At 45.4% G+C, this 19,115-nt stretch overlaps 1 protein-coding gene across 2 annotated transcripts in view; it reads right to left on the bottom strand.

Moving 5' to 3' along the window:
* LSP1 (lymphocyte specific protein 1) overlaps positions 1–19,115 on the bottom strand; it is a 277,490-nt gene that overhangs the window by 80,270 nt on the left and 178,105 nt on the right. For both annotated transcript variants that reach the window (XM_086957714.1, XM_086957713.1), the window contains exon 3: positions 15,334–15,511. In XM_086957714.1, the coding sequence (XP_086813840.1) occupies positions 15,334–15,511 (178 nt within the window). The remainder of the gene's footprint in view (positions 1–15,333; positions 15,512–19,115) is intronic.

Below are 19,115 nucleotides of genomic sequence, written 5' to 3' on the forward strand. Positions count from 1 at the left end.
ACATTCATTTGTGTTAGGCATGGAGAGATAATGTGATTTGCACAGTATGTTCAGCGTAACTGCGAGCCTCGAACCCGGGTCCCCAGACTCGAGGTCGACCGCCCTAGCCGTTAGGCCAACTCCTCTCCCCTTCAAAGGGGTCAGTGTGTGTGTGCTTTGCAGCGGTGCATTTCCAAGGTGGAGACGTTTGTGTGTCTGCGCCTCTCGTTCTTAGTGCATTTGGGGTCCTGTTAGGTGTCGGTCAAAATGCCCATGTGAGGACGAGGAAGGAGCCCGTTAAGGTTAATCGGGGTTATCGACCAATTCTTACCGGAAAGGAGCCGTCCAGTGAAAAGGACAAAATTAAGCGGTTTACTCAATCTGGCTTTTACAATAAGTAGTCAAAAGACGACTAGTTTGATTAAGTCTGGTCGAGTCTGAAGCATATTCTGACATCATTCACTAGAAGACCCCTTTTAAGAAGGGCTTCTGATAAAGCAGTTCACTTTCTCACTCCATGAGGGGGAGGGCAGCTAGGAAAGAACCTTTCATCAGATGCTCCGTGTCGAATGGCCAATAAATAAGGCTTCACAGAGAAGCTACCAACAAGGCCCTCTAATGCAAGCAGCCACAGATGCCACAGACGAGGGAATTTACAACACAAACAGGCATGCCAGGGCTTTAGAGTTCAACAAGCCAGACCTCGAAGGCAGGCTACACAACCAGCCGGGCCTCGAAGGCAGGCTACCAGGCACAGGGGATTAAGGGGTCAACAAGCCAGACCTCGAAGGCACGATACACCACCGGCCGACCTCGAAGGCACGCTACTGTAGAAATAGGGACTTTAGATCCCAATCAGCCATTCCTCTAAGGCTGGATGCTGCAGACATTCGGAATTTAGCGCTCACTCAGCTGGTCCTCGAAGGCACGCTGTCGTAGACACAGGGAATTTAGAGCTCTGCCATCCAGACCTCGAGGGTCCGTTGCTGTAAACACAGGAAACCCAAGGCTAGGCCCATCAGGAATGCCACCAAGAAAGAATCCAGGACCCAGCCCTCCAGGCGTGTCAGGCATGCGACCAACAGGAAATCTATGGCGGAGCGGACCAGGCACCAAACGTAATACAATACAATACATAATACAAAGGATACACAGAATCTTGAATAACAGGGTGCAGCATTATGTGGTACACAAAGTGTTTCATTCTTGGATATTAACAATCTGCTTGACTCTAGCCAGCATGGCTTCCAGTCATGTCACTCGAATGCGCGCCCTGATCATGGCAACAGAGGAAATTCGCAGACAGGTGGATGGAGGGGGCAGAGCCATCCTCATCCTTCTCGGCAGCATTAGACACTGCGAAACACACAGTGTTAGTAGGGCGCCTGAGGGCGGTAGGGATTGGGGAGCTTGCTCTGTCCCTTCTTTCTTCATCTCTGGCCTCTCGGAAACAGAGTATACATTGGGATAACATGCAATCTGAAGCTTTCGGCATCCCGCGTGGAGTGCCGCAGGGATCCGCACTGTCACCCACACTGTTCAATATATTATATACATTGCTCCACTTGCCGTACTTATCCGAAAGTGTGGTTTTTCGTTGGTCTCGTATGCAGACTACTCACAGATTGCCATCTCTGTATCCAAACAGTGCGAGGACACTGCTGTCAACGTCCATGCTTTTCTGACTCAGATTATGAAATGGATGAGTCTTAATTACTTTAAGATTAAAAACAATAAGACTGAGGTGATGGATTTTGGCAATGGGCCATCCGTATGGAATTCAACAAGGTGGCCAGTAGAGGCATGTCAATGTCCTGTCCCCTCTAACAAAGTTAAGAACCATGGGGTTATTTTTGATGACCAGCTCAACTTTGCAGGCCAGATGAACAGTGTAACTTCCTCCTGCTTCTTCATACTGAAGCTTCTTAGGAAGATATTTCCCTTTATACCCCAGGATCTGAAGAAATCAGTGGTAGTCGCCCTTGTCCTCTCGCGACTAGATTATTCCAATGCGCTTTATTAAGGTAATGATAAATCCCAGAGGTTAAAATTACATTCGATAAGAAAACGCTGCGGCTCGGCTATTGTTAAAACATCCCTAGAGGGCATTGGAACAGTCCTGGGCACACGTAGTGAGGATGCAAAAAAAGGGATTAGCGGTAGTCTCTATTGGTGAGGTATTCCAAGGTTGGCACCAGCATGTCTCTTAAGCAAATATAATCCGAAAAAAAGTCATGTGGAATCAAACAATCAGACGACACGTATTTCGTCACAACGCGTAGGCTTGTGACTCTTCAGGGCAGGAGGGGATACAAAACATGAAGTCAGGGGATATGGAAAGCAACCAGTGGATTAAGGAGATTGGTGGAGCTAGTCAAACCCCTATGGGACATGGGGAGGGTATCACCGTAAGTAACCGTGGGTAGAAGTATATCTGTGAGGCTAAAAACTAGTGACTTAAGGTGTACGTGCAGCTTTCATGGGGAACTCACCATGTGAAGGCGTGGGAAAAACACAATAGATGTGACATGACAGTGACACGAAGACAAAAGTGAGTGCCTGTGACGTGGTGTGTCAAGTGAATCATTTGGCATAAATATATGAGGGTAAGGTACGTGCAAAGGCTACAAAGGTCGGATGAGAAATGTGGGAAGGACTGACCAGGTGTGGACGACAAGCTCATGGGCAATTCAACTATTGTGGTTTCCTGACTCACAAAACAACGGGGGTTAATGGTAGTTCCCCCGACCTGGCGGCACCGTTTACATTCAACTGCACACTAACCCTGAAACGCATAGTAGTCTGAGCGCCATTCTTCCTAAAAACCCAGCATCCCAGTTCTCATCCCTAGAGGGCATTCTACTTCTGCTGCTATTCTCTCATTGCATTGGCTTCCGATCCAGCAAAAGACTGAGTTTAAAGCCCTATGTCTGATCCACAAGACATTATTTGGCGGAGGGGGTGCCGATTTTCAGAATCTTTTATCTTGGTATACCCCCACCAGAAACCTTAGATCCACCGATGCTGGTTTAGTTTGTATCCCTAAGACTCCCAAAGCCAGATGGGGAGGCAGAAGTCTCTCACATTGTGCTGCAAACTTGCGGAATCAGTTGCCTATTTCCTTGAGACTAATGTCTAATAGGCTTCTTTTTAGGAAGGCATTAAAAACACGGCTATTTCCACCTCTTTAAATATCAGCCATAGCCGCTACGACCCACTATCTCACTTCTCAGCGCCAAGACGCCTCGGTATTCAAGCGCTCTACAAAACTATATCCTATCCTATCTCAGACATTTACAGACAGCGAGAGAAGGAAAGAAAAACAAAAAAAAGACGGAAAAGCAGTCACAAAGGAAGAAAGCAGGGATCTGTAAGATAAAGGGTCAGGGAGAGTCTGGTGGTGGAGTAAAGAGAATGTAATACTAGCAGCCTTGGTATTTGGAGCGCCGACATTTAATTGCACCAACCGTCAGCTTTGGGCACCGGCACTCGTTCTTTTACAAATTAATCACTGGTGCTACCTTGCTCTACTGACACCTAATTTCTGTGAATCTTCATTACCGGAAGTGCGAAAGTCTACTTGTTGCGGTTTAAAGAGGTCACGGGCCTCTATGAAGGCCTGCACCATGGCAGGATACAGTAGAATGAATGTCTGTCTCTTCTGGAATTGACACAGAGCAAGAGAGTGAAAGAAAAACAAGGATAGAAGAAAGAGGAATAGACAGACAAACCCGTAACGAAAGGACAAATCAGAAACCTGTAAGAGAGATACATAGGCAGGGAGTATCTCATGGAGGATTAACGCGGCATGAGGTGGAATCAAGACTAGCAGCCTTGGACATTCAATAGCGCTGGCTGCAGGTGTCAAAGCAAAAGTTTGGGTCATGCATTGTGGTGCAAACCATTTCTTCGTTATTTTCTTGAATGTATTTCTGAGTTAGTAGATTGATGTGGTAGATTGAATGGTGGGAGATTGGACTGGAGTAGATTAAATTGGAGTGGATTAGATTAGAGCGAGGTAAATAGGAGTAGGTTAGATTGGGGTAGAGTGGCCTGGAGTAGATTCGGGGAAGAGTGGAAGGGGTGAATTGGGGTAGATTGGAGTGGTGTAGACTGGGTGGATTATAGTAGGGTAGAATGGAACATGGTGGGGCAGATTGGGGTAGTTTGTAGTGGGGCAGATTGGGGAGGTGTGGGGTAGATTGGGGTGAAGTGGAGTAGATAAGGGTGGAGTGGGGTAGACTTGTATGGAGTAGATAAGGGTAGATTGGAGTGGGATACATTGGGGTAGAGTGGAGTAAATTGGGGAAGAGTGTAGTGATTGGGATAGATTATGGTAGGGTAGATTGGCGTGAGGTAGGGTAGATTGGAGTGAAGTGGGGTAGATTGAAGTGGGTGGGGTAGACTGGAGTGAGATAGAAAGGAGTAGGGGGTTGTTTGGAGTGGAGTTGGGTCGATTGGAATGGAGTTGGATAGAGTGGTGTGGGGTAGATTGGGGTGGGGTAGATTGGGGTGGGGTAGATCGGTGTTTATTATAGTGAGGTATTTTGGAGAGGGGAGGATTGGATAGGGTAGGTGGAGTAGGTAGACAGGGGTGTGTGGGGTAGAACAGATTGAAGTGGGGTAGAGTGGCCTCAAGTCGGATAGATTTAGGTGGCATGTGGTAGAATGGAGTGGGGTGGGGTAGATTTGAGTAGGTATATTGGAGTGAGTCAGACTGGGGTAAAGAGGAGTGGCGTAGATTGGAGAGCAGTGGGGTGGAATTGAGTATGATAGTTTGGAGTCCAGATTGGAGTGAGATATATTGGGAAAAAGTTTAGTGGGTTAGCTTAGGGTGGAGTGGGTGGAATAGAGTAGATTAGGGTGGGGAGATTAAATAATGATGAATGGAAGGGGAAGTTTAGAGAGAGGTAGATTGGATTGGAGCGGGGTAGGGTGGAGTAGATGGAAGTGGGGTGGAGTAGATAGGAGTAGATTGGAGTGGGATAGATTGGGTGAGATGGGGTAGACTGGAGTGGGATAGATTTGGGTAGAGGGCAGTGGGGTGGATTAGAGTGGAATGGGCATATTAACTGGACCAGAGTGTGGCATATTGGAATGGGGTGGGGTTGGCTGGGTGGATTAGGTTGGGTAGACTGGAGTGAGGTAGACTAGGCACATTTGAGTGGGGTAGATTGGAGAGGAGTGGGGGAAGTGGAGTATGATAGAGTGGAGTCGAGGTTGGAGTGAAGTGAAATAGATTGGGAAAGAGTGAAATGGGGAACACTGGAGTGGAGTAGGGTAGGTTGGAGTGGGGAAGATTGAAGAGGGATGATTGGAGGGGGGGTAGTTTGAAGAGGGCTAGGTTTGATTGGAGAGGGGTATTTTGGATTGGAGTGGGGTAGAGTAGGGTGCTGTAGGGTGAGATAGTTTGCAGTGGAGTGAATAGGGATAGATTGGGGTGGGGAAGATTAGGGAGGTGTAGGCTGGAGAAGGGTAACTTAGAGTGGGGTAGAGTGGGGTAGATTGTGGTGGAGAAGGGCACAGTGGAGTGAGGTAGATTGGAGTGGCTTGGGGTAGATGATAGTGAAGAAGAGTTGGATAGATTACAGTGCAGAATGGAGTGGGGTAAATTGGACATGGGCAGGTGGAGTCAGTAGAGGCGAGTGAGGTAGATTGGAGTGGGGTTGATTGAGTTGGGTAGGGTCGATTGTAGTGTTGTGGGGTAGATTGTAATGGAGTGGGGTAGATTGTATTTTAGTGGAGTGGACTGGGGTGCAGTGGGGTATATTCGGGTAGAGTGGAGTCAATTGGAATAGAGTGGGGTAGATTGGGGTAGAGTGCAGTGGGATAGATTGTATTGTAGAGGGGATTAGGTAGAATGGAGAAGTTGGGGTAGATTGGCATAGATTGTAGTGCAGTGGCTTTGGAGTGGGGTAGAATGGAGTGGGGTAAGTGGTATGGAGTTGAGGAGCGCAGAGTGGAGTGGCGTGTCGCTGTGGAGTGAATGGTGCAGATTGAGTGCCATGCTGTCAAGTAGCGTGTCGTAGTGTGCCTTAGAGTGGAGGGGCATAGAGTTGATTGGCATGTCAGAGTGGAGTGCCGTGGCATAGAGCGGAAGGGAATAGAGAGGAGTGGCTTAGAGGGGAGTATGCATGACATGGTAGCACGCTGCCATTACAGACAACACATTTTCAACTGAAATCACCATTATATTCGCAACAAAATACGGTTTTACTACACACAATGTGTGTAAATGCCATCACCTAATGTATTGATGTATTTCAATCGTATTCAAATATTGGTTTCCACAGCACTTCAGAATTACAAAAAGTGCTAATTCTGATATATTCTGAAACATCAGCACAGTTCTTTATTTTTTGTTAAGTGTCAGAAAAATAAAACATCCTACACCCTCTCCTCTTACATGGATACTCAGCAGGATTGTCACAAATTCTCCCAATATGAAGTCCGAGAAATAAAGAAAGTAAACGCCAAGCTGACCTCTGTCTTTGAATGAACAGTATATGTGACAAGATAAGAACAAGAATTAAAGGCCTGTTTACAGAAAGCAAGTTTGTGGCAGAATACAGTAAACAAGGTTTCGGCAACGGGAGGGATGAACTCAAGCTGGACAGCCTAAAGCAAATAAAGCCATCAAACGGAAAGCCAGAAAATGTGAGCTACAAACCACAAAGCCAATGGAAAGCAATGGGAGAAATGCATTCCTTGGTCAGCCTTCCGAATGTCCCTAAGATGTCTTTAGCAAACCGGCTAAGAACTAACAAGCATTTGCAATGCAATAGGTCTCGCATTTATGCGAGTTTGAGCTATTGACATTGCAAATAACAATGCCTTTTATTTTTGTTTTAAAAACATATATAAAAGGCATTGTCATTTACAGCGTCATTAGCTTAAACGCAGGTAACTACGAGACCTATTGCATTGCAAAAGCTTGTTTTTGCTCTTGCTCCTGTTGTTGCGGCCTTGGGGAGGCTGTGCGCTTGGTCTTTCAGATTTGCTGCTGGTCGCAGCTCAGTGTGGATTTGAACATCTCTTTGTCTGCTGATCTTGGCTCACTCTCAGTGTGTGCTCCTGTTGCTTCCAGGGCCGTTTCGTCAGCCTGAGTAGGCAACTGTCATATAAACTTTCACTGATACCTGCAGGAGCACAAGCTGCGGAATGCAAATGTTGCTTTGAAAGGCTGTGCACTTCAGCAGGCACTCTGTGTTTTAGCATCAAGTAATGGTGAAAAACAATTTAAATCTGTTCTTTCCCATGTTGTCCAAGTACCTCTCACTGTAAATCAGTGACTGAAGAAATGTGCGAGTCTGTAACACACACAGCTCCAGGTGAGGTGAAAAGGTGTGCATGTTTGACAGAATGGTCACCAGAACTGTGTTTCTGCTCTTGAGGATTACTGCATGTGTGCCACCAGTTGCTCCAGCAGACAAATGCTCCTTGATGATGGTGTTGGCATCTTTATGGAGTAGGGAAGGTTTGAAGGATTTTCGTTTACTCAATAATGCATTTGTTTTATACATTTAAATTGCAGCACATGAGGAGAAAAGGCGGTTATGGAGAATTACTTTGTTTCTTCCAAGCTGTCAGAAGCTAAGTGAAGCTACAACGGGCAGTCACAGAAGGGGGCGGTATGGATGTGAGAATCTCAGGGGCCAAAAGGGTGGTTTACTTTTTTGCATTTAACTTGTACAATATAAAACATTTTCACAGGGACTCCATCTTAATGCAACCATCCGCAAAACCCACTGAGCTGATCTAAAACCTAGTGGGCACCGCACCAAGTCAATGCAGCGGGTCCACCCAAACAAGCCCCTGAGTGAAGACAGCTTCCCCACTGCCCTTTCAGAAGGTCATACGTTTTGTTGTATTGTGAGCACTGTTGGCACATGTTCGTTCGTGACAGAGAGCCAATGCTGCCATAAAAGTTGTAAATGAAGGACGAATTGAAAATGGCCAGACCTTGAAGTGGTGAGCCATCAAATAAATTAAGTGAGCAAGACAGTTTGGGCAATATTTGTATTTTAGGCATTCCAGGAATGCATTATTGGATTCTTTTTTGTGTCTGACAAGGGCTCCTCACCCAGCTACATGGCAATCTCACTTCAAGGAGTAGTCAGTCTAAGGAGAATAGCAGGTCTCTGAACCTCTCAGCCCATGCTAAATGGAGAGTCAGAAAGATGTTAACAGAACAGGAAATTCAGGGAAAGCAAATATTTATCATTTAAACAATGAAAAGGAAAGGCCAGGAATTATTTACTAAACAGTAAGAGTGGACAAGAAACATCAGTCTGGCAAAGACTCAAAAGGATGACCTTGTTCGGGAGGCACGCAGCATTAGTCATTGGATATAGAGAAAGCAGCGAGGAGACACGCGACCAACACTGGGAGGGCTAGACTCAAAGCTAGGCCAAGCTGCAGCCTTTTCCAATCTGCCATGTGGGAAGGTTCCGTTAGGGCGCGGTCACCAGCTGCTGCCCCAGATGCTGTTGACTTTGCCCACAGGTATCCAGGTAACGGGTAGAGAAGGTGACCTTGGAATGTCCTCCTGTTCCAGAGCATTCATTCTGGTCACATTGGTAGGCGTATTAAATGTGACCTCTAGCGTACCAGTCTGGTCTGCGTGAGTGAATGACCATTTATTACCACTATCACCTTTGGGTTTTACACACAATGTGTAGATTAACCACCATGGAGTAGTTATGGATTGTTGCAAGTGACTTCCCTTCACCATCTGCCAGTCTGATATGCCAGTCCTTTTACATATTGCATTCACGCCTGAAACATATCCAAAGTCATGTTTAATCTGAGTGAAGGTTAGAGTGTACATTTGCACTTCTAAATGGCTGAAACATTTTAGTCTCAAAGTGTTTTTATTGATGCAGCCATTAATACCAGAAGCTGCTTATGTGGCTCTGTGAGTGAATCCACGCTCTGCTTTGTCTTGACAACAGACTTCGTATGTGGCCATCAGACTAAACAGCGCCAGTGCCGTCTCCTCTCCCAGACCCTCTGGTTTCATCTGATGCCTTTTTAGATGAATTTATAGTTTGTGTCTCCACCATTTATGCTGCCTGAAATTGCAAATCTTACTGTGCAAACTATGTACTAATTTCACTTCTGAGCCGCCCTTTAGGCTCAGAAAATATCCTCCACTTCTAGGATTCTGTATTCATTGAAAAATGCATTTCTTCAACTGTATATATCCTCTTTGGCATTAGTAGGCCAACCTTATATCCACTCCCACTGTAGATGCTTAGGTTTCTCCTCACTGGATTTCTATTTTAGTGCAGCAGAAATATTCAGATGAGCGTAAAAATACCCCTTCCCCCTTGAATTTGGGAGGGTGGGAGCGAGTCAGAGAACCAAAGGGTGAGAGAGAGAAATATATTGTGAAGGAAAGATATGGGAGTGGGTGGAGGAGGATGGAACCTTCAGAATCTCGGTTCAGGCTCAAACTCAAAACCCACTTATTCCCCAAAACCTTAATTTGAGGTCTGTACGTCTTTTCTCTCGTCCTCCCCCCTTACTGTTTCGAGTAGTCCTAGCGGACTGCATCCACAGCGCGGGGACGCACTGTTCTTTAGTGTAACCAGGCGCTTTGTAAATGGTTTTATTATTATTATTAATATTATTACTGATTTAGAGGGAATACAGATGTAGGCAGGGGTGGAAGGTGTGAGAAAGAAACGAGGATTAAAGTAGTAAAAGGGAGTGAGGGGAAAGAGGGCCTTGCTTCTAGCCCATTGGGTGTCAAAGCACTTGTGCTCTTTCTTTAATTAGTCTCTGGGCACATGAATATTGAACCCGATACAGGGTCAACGAGAAATTGGCAAGGAATATTTTTCCATGTTTAAATTCTTCCATCGAGTCATGGATGATATGACAGGAGCGATAGAACTCAAAACTACTGAGCATTTTTCAACCAAGGAGGATGGTTTTGCATTGCGGCTTTCCTCTGGTTCAGACCAGAAGCCCTGAACATCTGGAAAAGAGGCTTTAAATGCATTAGGGCATTGAAGATGCATTCAGTTTGTATCTTGTTTAGAAGTGATGACTAGCTGGTGCACAGGGAGTGCAGCGTGTGCCTTCTCATCCACCATGGTTGGAAAGTTCATCTGTATACTAGGTTTTAGGTCCAGGTTTACTGGCCATCGTGAGCCTTCCAAGCTGTAGTTCAATTAGGCCGGATGATGGCTTAAGGCAAATTGGATTCCCTGGATGACTTATAACAAAGGCCACGATTCTCAAGAAAGTGCACTGAATTTTCTTTGTGTGGTTCTCATAGTATTGCTATGTACCTTCATGATGCATGATTAATCGACGGCATAATAAGCATCGGACCTGGTGGAGCAGACATGAACTCTATCACGTATGAGCTTTAGAAAGGCATCTGATACTAATTTAAATATTGTTTCCTTACGACCTAAAGACATGTATTGTGTACAAGAGCAACACCTGTCATGGGTGGAGCACAGGCTCCCCCGGTGCACTTAACAGGGGCGTACCTATGCTCACCCCATCCACTGCATGTGTCCATGAGGCCAGAGGCAGGAACGTAGGAGGAGGTAACTAGCACCAAGATGGTGAGTTGGGAGCTCAGCTGTGGATCAATGGACTAGACTGCTGTCAATTTAGTCAAGGTCAAAGACAACCCTGGCGGCTAGTTTAAATGGCTTCCATCAATCAATCGTCAATCAATCAGAGTGCACTACATACCCCCGAGGGTCTCAAGGTGCTGGGAGGGGTGGAGGGGGATTTGGGGGGGGGGCGCTACTGGTCAAACAGCCAGGTCTTGAGTAGCCTCCTGAAGGTCAGCAGGTCTTAGGTCTGTCGTAGGCTCAGTGGGAGGGTGTTCCAGGTCTTGGCGGCGAGGTGGGAGAAGGATCTCCCGCCAGTGGTTGTTTTTCGGATGCGAGGGACGGTGTTGAGTGCGAGGTCGGCGGAGCAGAGCTGGCGGTTGGGGATGTTGAAACTCATTTGTTGAGGTAGGCTGGGCCGGTCTTGTAGAGTGCCTTGTGTGCATGGATGAGGAGCTTGAAGGATATCCTCTAGTTGACGGGGAGCCAGTGCAGGTTTCTCAGGTGGGGGGTGATGTGGCTGTGGCGTGGTACGTCGAGGATCAGTCGTGCAGACGCGTTTTGGATGCGTTGCAGTAGTTTGAGGAGCTTGGTCGGGGCTGCCGCATAGAGGGCGTTTCCGTAGTCGAGTCTGCTGCTGACGAGGGCCTGGGTGAGTATTTTCCTTTGATCTGTCAGAATCCACCTGTAGATCTTGCGGAGCATGCGGAGCGTGTTGAAGCAGGAGGAGAAGAGGCCATTGGCTTGCTTGGTCATGGAGAGCGTTAAGTCGAAGATAATTCCCAGGACCTCCGTCTTGTCAGTGTTCAACTTCAGTCGGCTGATCTTCATCCAGTTGGCGACGGCCTTCATTCCTTCGTGGAGGTTGCATTTGGTGGTGATGGGGTCCTTGGTGAGGGACCTGCACTCAAGGATTACATTTTCCCATTTGAGGGACTGGGTTACTAAGCAGTGGATTAGGAGACTAACACACAATAATTGCAGTTCTAACCTGGTAAGATAAACACATGCTCTGATGGTCTCAGGAGTCCTGTTGCCTAGTAGGATTCCCCTTTCTTCTTCTAGGTCATGGGAGCTCGCATTGTCTGAGGGGCCAAAACATTTGGTGTGCGAGCAAGGGCTGCACAGATGCAAGTGGCAGTGGTTTTGGTGGAGGGGATGGGGGGTCTCGATGTAGAGGAAGTGAGGAATGTCCATCTAGGGGCTGAATTGAATTGCACAATGTGGTCCGAGAAAACCCGGGCTCAAGCTTGGTTTCCCCACTTTATCAAATTGCGTGATCTTAGGAAATTATTTTGCTTCACTTGCCCACCTTTTTCGCCATGATCACATTTAAGAGGACATTAAAATACATCACTTCGGGATGTGCACTACTCCTATGTTTGACAATAAATTATAGTGTTGTTCATGTATAATAGCAATCCAAGCCACCAAAAGGGTGCACATAATAACTTGCCTCTTCAGTTCAGTATTTGCATTGTTGTCAAGGTGGGGATGGGGGAGCATGATTGTTTCTAAATTCATGTTTGATAAGTATTTTTTTTAATGATATTTTTCAATGAGCTGACATGATAAGATTTACTAAGGTGAAATAGTTTTCCATGTTAATGAACTACACTTTTGAATTCTGCGAAGTTAAAATGAAGTAACTAGGGTGTCCTGCACCACCTAACTTTAGAAACACCTTCATTTTTAAAGATGACGGTGTGACTCCCAGGCGGTACTTTGAGTATCACTAGAGGCTACGACTTCAATAGCACAAAAAGTGAGCACTTTTTATAGCACTCAATGCAACAAAGAGCTCCGTGATAGACCACTACAGTTTTTAGAGTCTCTGTGATAGACCAGTGCAGTTTTAATAATCCGAGATTACAGGATGGGAAACATTTCAGGGGGAAGGGCAAATAAATGCATTTTGGGAACTGGTACTCACAATTTAAAAAACTCATTAGTGAAGTTCTTAATATTTTTCCAAGACCTGGGCCTATTCTGGACTTGCCTTTTGCTTTTATGCGTAATACTGACTGTAGCAGTTTGAAGGGCAGCTGGTGTATAAGGAAGCACAAGTTTACCTACATACACCTATGCTCCTAGCCTAAAGTACATTTACTTAAGATCACCGCCACTCCAAATATTTTTATTGTAGAACAATAACTTTGGTACAAATGGAGACAAAACTCAACTGATGTATGGTGAAGTAGGCATTTTCAGGGCAGGTTCCAGCTCTGGGTAAAACTATTAAGCAATGGGGTCCCAAACTGCCTTCACTTTTTTGCTGTACAAAACCACTTGTGTCGCCTCAGCTGGCACTGTCAGTATAGGCTTGTGACATAACACTAGTCTGAACAAAGGGGATTTAAGACATGAGTCCTTGGGGACTAATGTGTATTTGTTATTTTATTGGTTAACAGGAGAGTAAAGATCTTATCAATTATCGATAAGTAGCAATTTTGATATAAATACAGAGCCTTTAGCCAGTACTCCTAAACAGTCATATGGAGAGTCCTCCCCACCCACATCAACCAAGGCTCAGGGTAATTTATTCTGTCATCTACAATGGCCCCCCCTATCCCAGCCAAAATGGTCAAGGACTATGTTTCCACCATCCAAGACTCTTGACACGATCTTATAAATACCTCCTTTGATAAAGAGTTATTCCAAACTCTTGAGAGACCAGTCTAATCACTCTGATAATTTAAAAAAGGCTGATCTTACCCTCCCCAAAAACAAACTTCTGCCCAGTTTCAACCCTGCCCTGACTGGGAAAAAACACAGAAAAAAACTGTTGACACAAAATTAAACAGGTTATTGCGCAGGAGTGCTTTCCAGTAGCTAACCAATCTGGCTTCAGAGATGGGTTAGCAGAGAAACAGAACATTAAGAGTGCCTGCTTACGAACATTAAGCTATTGAAAAAGGAGATGCATGCTTAATAGTATTGCTCGGATCCCTGTCTTTGTCACAATTGACCATGGTAGGCTACTTCAAAACAGAATATTGCATGGACTTCTGAGGCAAAGTCTTGAGTTGTTTTTCATCTTTTCATTTTCAACAGAAAGCAAATTGTGAAGATGGACAACTACACATCCGCTGTAGCCAAAACACTATGTGGTATAACTTAGCATTCAATCCTAGCGCCCAGGTTATTCAATCTTTAGATGGAGCCACTAGGTTAGATTCTAAACAACTCGTGTGTTGCTCTGCATCTATATGTAGATGACACTCAAATGTACATAAAAACCTCAAGAATCAAAGACATCGCCATACTGAGAAGTTACTTATCCTGTCTACGAACTTGGAAGTTAGGGAATGTTCTTCTAAACCTCCAGAAAACGAATTCCTCCTCCTCCTTACAACCTCTCAAGAATCAACTTGATTAAACTATCTTAAAGTCCCTGAATTTAGACGATTCTTCCCTAAAATCTATGTCCTCTAAGTCTCTTGCCCTCACACATCAACAAGGTAGCTGAAACAGCAAACTTCCATCACCGCACTGTGAAAAAAAACTCTATTTCATGCCCCCAAGTCACCTCAAAGCAGCCACCCATTAACTAAATCAAGGCCAGTCTGGACTTAGGAAAAGCGGTCCTTGTGGTTGCACACATCTTTTGCCCTACTCAAAGTTGTGCTAAAACTTCAGTCTGCATGCAAATTTGATCACATCGGACCCATACACCCGACCTCCACCGACTCCAAATTGTGGACAGGTGACAGTTCAAACCCTTCTGCCTGACCTGTCCAGACTTTCAGGACAATAATCCTCCCTGACTAGCTAGCCTGCTCAATAGCTCAGCAGATCAATAGGACTCCAGAGTCATGGCATACTTCTACTTGAAAAAACAAGTTGAGAACTTCCTCTGCATAAAAACAATCCTTCTCTGGAGCCACGACATCAATATCGAACTCTCTATCCCCAGTCTTAGAAAATTGGATCCACCCACCAAATTTAGGAAATATATCATGGCTCATTTTTAGGCTATCCCTATTCCTCAACACAGTTCTTGGACTGTGTGGTCAACCATGTTAATCCAAACCTCCATCTTGATGTAACGGTTTGCTTTTTATTGTTCTCTGTAAAGTTGCATAACTCCTGCTCTGTCCAGAGGGACTATAAAAATGATAAGACAATAAAAATACAAGAGTAGACCAAAATAAGGGAGAGGTGGGTGAGATAAATTAGAAGTAAAATGGGAATGGAGCAGAGTGATGGAGTCGACAAAGGGTTAATAGAGTGCAGGTGGAAGCACAGATATGAGGGAAGGAAGGAGAGGAGTATGAGAAAGGAATGGATGTGGTTTTAGGAAAGGGATCTGGGTAGGTCTGACAGGCAATAGTGGAAAAAAACTTGGATTACCAGGTGAGCGGGATGGAGATATCACCTCTATACTGCGGGGGGTTTATGGTACTGAAACAGGGGTGGAATGAGAAAGTGGAAAGTAGATAATAGAATACACCATGTGTGGAAGAGTCTTGTGCGTGGGGACGTCCCCTCCATGATAGGTGGGCTTAGTGTAACGAAGGAAGAGCATGAGAAGGGAGAGGAGACAGGTGATGCCTCCTCCACCCCATACGTAGATAGGGAAGGGATTGGCAGCATATGATGGAAAAGGTGTGAGGGGAAAAAGGAAGTTGGGATTACTCAGGTGAGAGGGAAGACTTTGGATGGCGCAGTCGTCACATCACTAGGCATTAAGGAAAGTGAAAGGAGTTGCTTGTCAGGCATGAGTTTATTCTGTCAGTTCTTCTTGGTCCCTTCGGTTGGCCACACTCTTTACCTGCTGTTCCTGGACATCTTCACCCCCCTGGGGTTCTGCGTCTGTACCGCTCATAGTGCAGACACTGGTAGCCTCCTGTGCTCCGCTGCGCTGCTTCCGCTGCTCAAGCTTCAAGGACCAGTCACTGAATCCCTCGTCCTCCTCCAGCTCAGAAGAGCCAATCGGTTTGAAGCCACACCTGAGATAGGAGAAAGAAGCATGCATGAACTGTGAGTGTAATGGCTGTGAGAGAGAACCATGAGAGAACGTGCAAGCAAACTCAGCGACTCCCCTCTGATTGCCTATAAGATCTCTTCAGAGTGGCCCAGGACTGAATGGGGAAGCACAACACCACCATCCTCACCTCTACACTCGTCCCCTTAAAAAAGGCAGGACCGAAGCTTAGCGAAGCTAAAACTGGAGTCCTATAATGGCCTGATGGAAGGCTCTCCTCGAACAATAGTGCTCATCATGTGTGCCGTGCTGGAGCTGCACTGGAGTATTACAGGAATACAAAATAGTGTTGGCAAGTGATTCCAGCCGAAGGAAGTGCGGTCACCAGAGACCGTCCAACCAAAAACAGTACTCAGCATCTGCACTGTTGGCTGCAGCCTAGAGACAGGGCTACTGCCTCCACAAAACTCCTCAAGTACCAATGCTAGGCCCATTGCAGAGGCGAGGGGACATTTCAGGATTTCAGGCCTGAAGGGTGCGTGGTTGGTCAAAATCCTTTTTTTGAAAACACAGGCAGAAGTCATCAGTATTCCCCATACACCAGAAACTCCAAAAATGTCCTAGGGGCTAAGACTGTGGATAAGTACGTCAGAGTTATGAGACGTAATCTCTCCCAGCCCTTTGGTCCATTTAGAGACACCGGGAGGTCAGCAATGGACCTGGACTCATACGATCAATTCTACTCTGCCTAAAAAGCACCAGACATGCCACAGTCCCCGAATAAAACCGCAGCATATCTGAGGGAACCCCTTGATCACGAGCTTTATTAAAAGTCTCTGTGAACTCGTAGAAGTATTAAGTCTCTGTACTCGAGGGGTCTTGCGGTTCACCCACCGCGCGTTTATTTAAGAGATTTGCGAGTAAAATTTCTGTGACCATAGAAAGAATTAAATCCATTGTTAATTGATGCTGGTCTAATCACTCGCAGTGAGCCGGAAATGTGCAAACGAGCTTGAAACATGACCAGACTTCGAGAATTAGAAATGGATATTTGGGCGTTTAGCAACTACAGTAAAGCAGTCTCTACCAGGGCTTCCTTCATGGGGTTTTTTCTTTACAAATTCCGTGCTAGTGGGAGCAGATCGAAGAAATCCACGGAGACAAAGAAGACGAAATTGTAGATTGTCTCAAAAACGTGGCTGAGAAACCATATCCGGAAAACGACGTCACAGCTTCCAAGTTGAAGGGGGCATTTGGCAACAAGGACCTTACTGGCCTGAGCTCAGAAGCAGCTGGATGAACAGAAATATAACACAAAGGGGGTGAGGTTGAAAAGGGGATTTCAGCGACAGGGTTCAGGCGCCGCCTCCCATGACACACAGACAGACCTGGCACCAGGCCCGACTCGGACGGACCATCCCGCCTCCCCGACTCCCAGAACACGCTCCCACATTCCAGAGGCATGAGGGAACGGCAGGCTGGGGATCCGGAACAAAAGAGAAGAGTTTGAGGTGGAGGGGGCGTATGAGGGAGAGAGGCGGGGGTTTGAGGCGAGAGAGGCGGGGCGTGAATGAGCAGTTGACGCCTTCTAGGCTCCATCACATCAGGTCAAACTGAGCGTGAGGGTCCGACGACGTGACGTATCGAAGAGCTCAGAGCGACAGGGTACCACAAGTAAGCATCCGCTGATGTGATGCTCTGCACACACGTGTGAGGAGCCGAGCATAGAAGAAAGGTCCACAAATAGGCCCTCGACGTAGGAGATATAGAGGGGGCTGGAGGAATTCCAAAATAACCAGGCTGGAGTTCAGAAGGTGAATGAGCAATAAAGATGCTTTTACATTTCGTTTTTATCTTTTCACATCTGCTGTGCTTCAAAGACAGAGGTCCAATGTCAGGTTAGGTCTTCTGACTAATTGCTGCTTATTTTTTTAAAGCATGGATTCTGGGGTTTAGTTTTCTTTCTCTGCAGAGTGAGAGGATTTTGTAAAGTGAATTATGTGGCGGTCTTGCTGGTGTGAAAGGAACAGCTGAGGGTTGTCCTTTTCCCCTACACGCAACAACATGGAAATACCTACAAATTAACTGTGCAAATATGGCAGCATTTAGGAAAGCACAAGTTCAGCACTTTTCTGGTAATTCTAAAGTGTGATGTAAACAAAGATTTAAAAGAATTATAGCGATTCAAGACACTACTTGGTAATGCCCAATTAACAAAAATTGGCTAAAAAAATCGGTTTCCATACTTTTATTTTCTGTTGCAGTATAGTTTTATCAGTAATACTATGTACAAAACTAGTGGCCATTTCAATGGAAACTGCGCTGTCAGTAGAAGACAGTGGCCTACCATGCTATGCATTAGTAATAGATTTGAAACCGCGTAATCCAAAATTTAACACCAGCGACATACTGCACCCATACAGCTGTCTTTACAATTGTTCTTTACACAAAACTCGGACTTTTCACAGTAATACTATGTACAAAACTAGTGGCCATTTCAATGGAAACTGTGCTGTCAGTAGAAGACAGTGCCTACCATGCTATGCATTAGTAATAGATTTGAAACAGCGTAATCCAAAATTTAACACCAGCGACATACTGCACCCATACAGCTGTCTTTACAATTGTTCTTTACACAAAACTCGGACTTTTCACAGTAATACTATGTACAAAACTAGTGGCCATTTCAATGGAAACTGTGCTGTCAGTAGAAGACAGTGCCTACCATGCTATGCATTAGTAATAGATTTGAAACAGCGTAATCCAAAATTTAACACCAGCGACATACTGCACCCATACAGCTGTCTTTACAATTGTTCTTTACACAAAACTCGGACTTTTCACAGTAATACTATGTACAAAACTAGTGGCCATTTCAATGGAAACTGTGCTGTCAGTAGAAGACAGTGCCTACCATGCTATGCATTAGTAATAGATTTGAAACAGCGTAATCCAAAATTTAACACCAGCGACATACTGCACCCATACAGCTGTCTTGCTGAATGGGTGTGGCTGAATTGCTACAATTTTTCTTTACACAAAACTTGGACTTTTCACAGTACCTACGAGTTCAGTGTTGTAGTATTGATGCAGTCTGGTTTCAACTATCACCCCCCATTACCCATTTTACTCCACCCCCTTAGTGATCACATTTGTTATCACCTGCACGTTATTTCACAGTCTGGACAGATATTTGCAACAACAGTATGATGCACGATTGGTTGACACTTGACCACATACGTGCATGGACAGATTGGCCGTCGCCCATCAATGTGGTCAATCACTGCTAATCCTTTTGAATTTTCTTCATCTCTCCTTTTGCTGACCATCTAGCCATTTTTTCTCCCCGCTTTTCCCTCACTTTAGATTTTATTTTATTACTTATTTTATATTACTCACGGGCAATTTTTCGTCTCAGGCATATTTGATTAAGTCCTGATGAGGATTCCTATATTGTTTGAAGAGATCGAAGCGTCGCCGACAAATATTTACAGAACATTTCCAATAGTCATGGAACTGAGTTGTGATAGTATTAGCACTCTAAACTGATATGTGACATGAGCTGCTTATTTTTTGTCACTAAGAAATGTCTGAGCTTTGAAATTCTTGCTTCCTGTTCTGTTCCCCAC

This window comes from Lissotriton vulgaris, chromosome 2_1, assembly GCF_964263255.1.
Source record: "Lissotriton vulgaris chromosome 2_1, aLisVul1.2, whole genome shotgun sequence".
NCBI classification, from domain to species: domain Eukaryota; kingdom Metazoa; phylum Chordata; class Amphibia; order Caudata; family Salamandridae; genus Lissotriton; species Lissotriton vulgaris.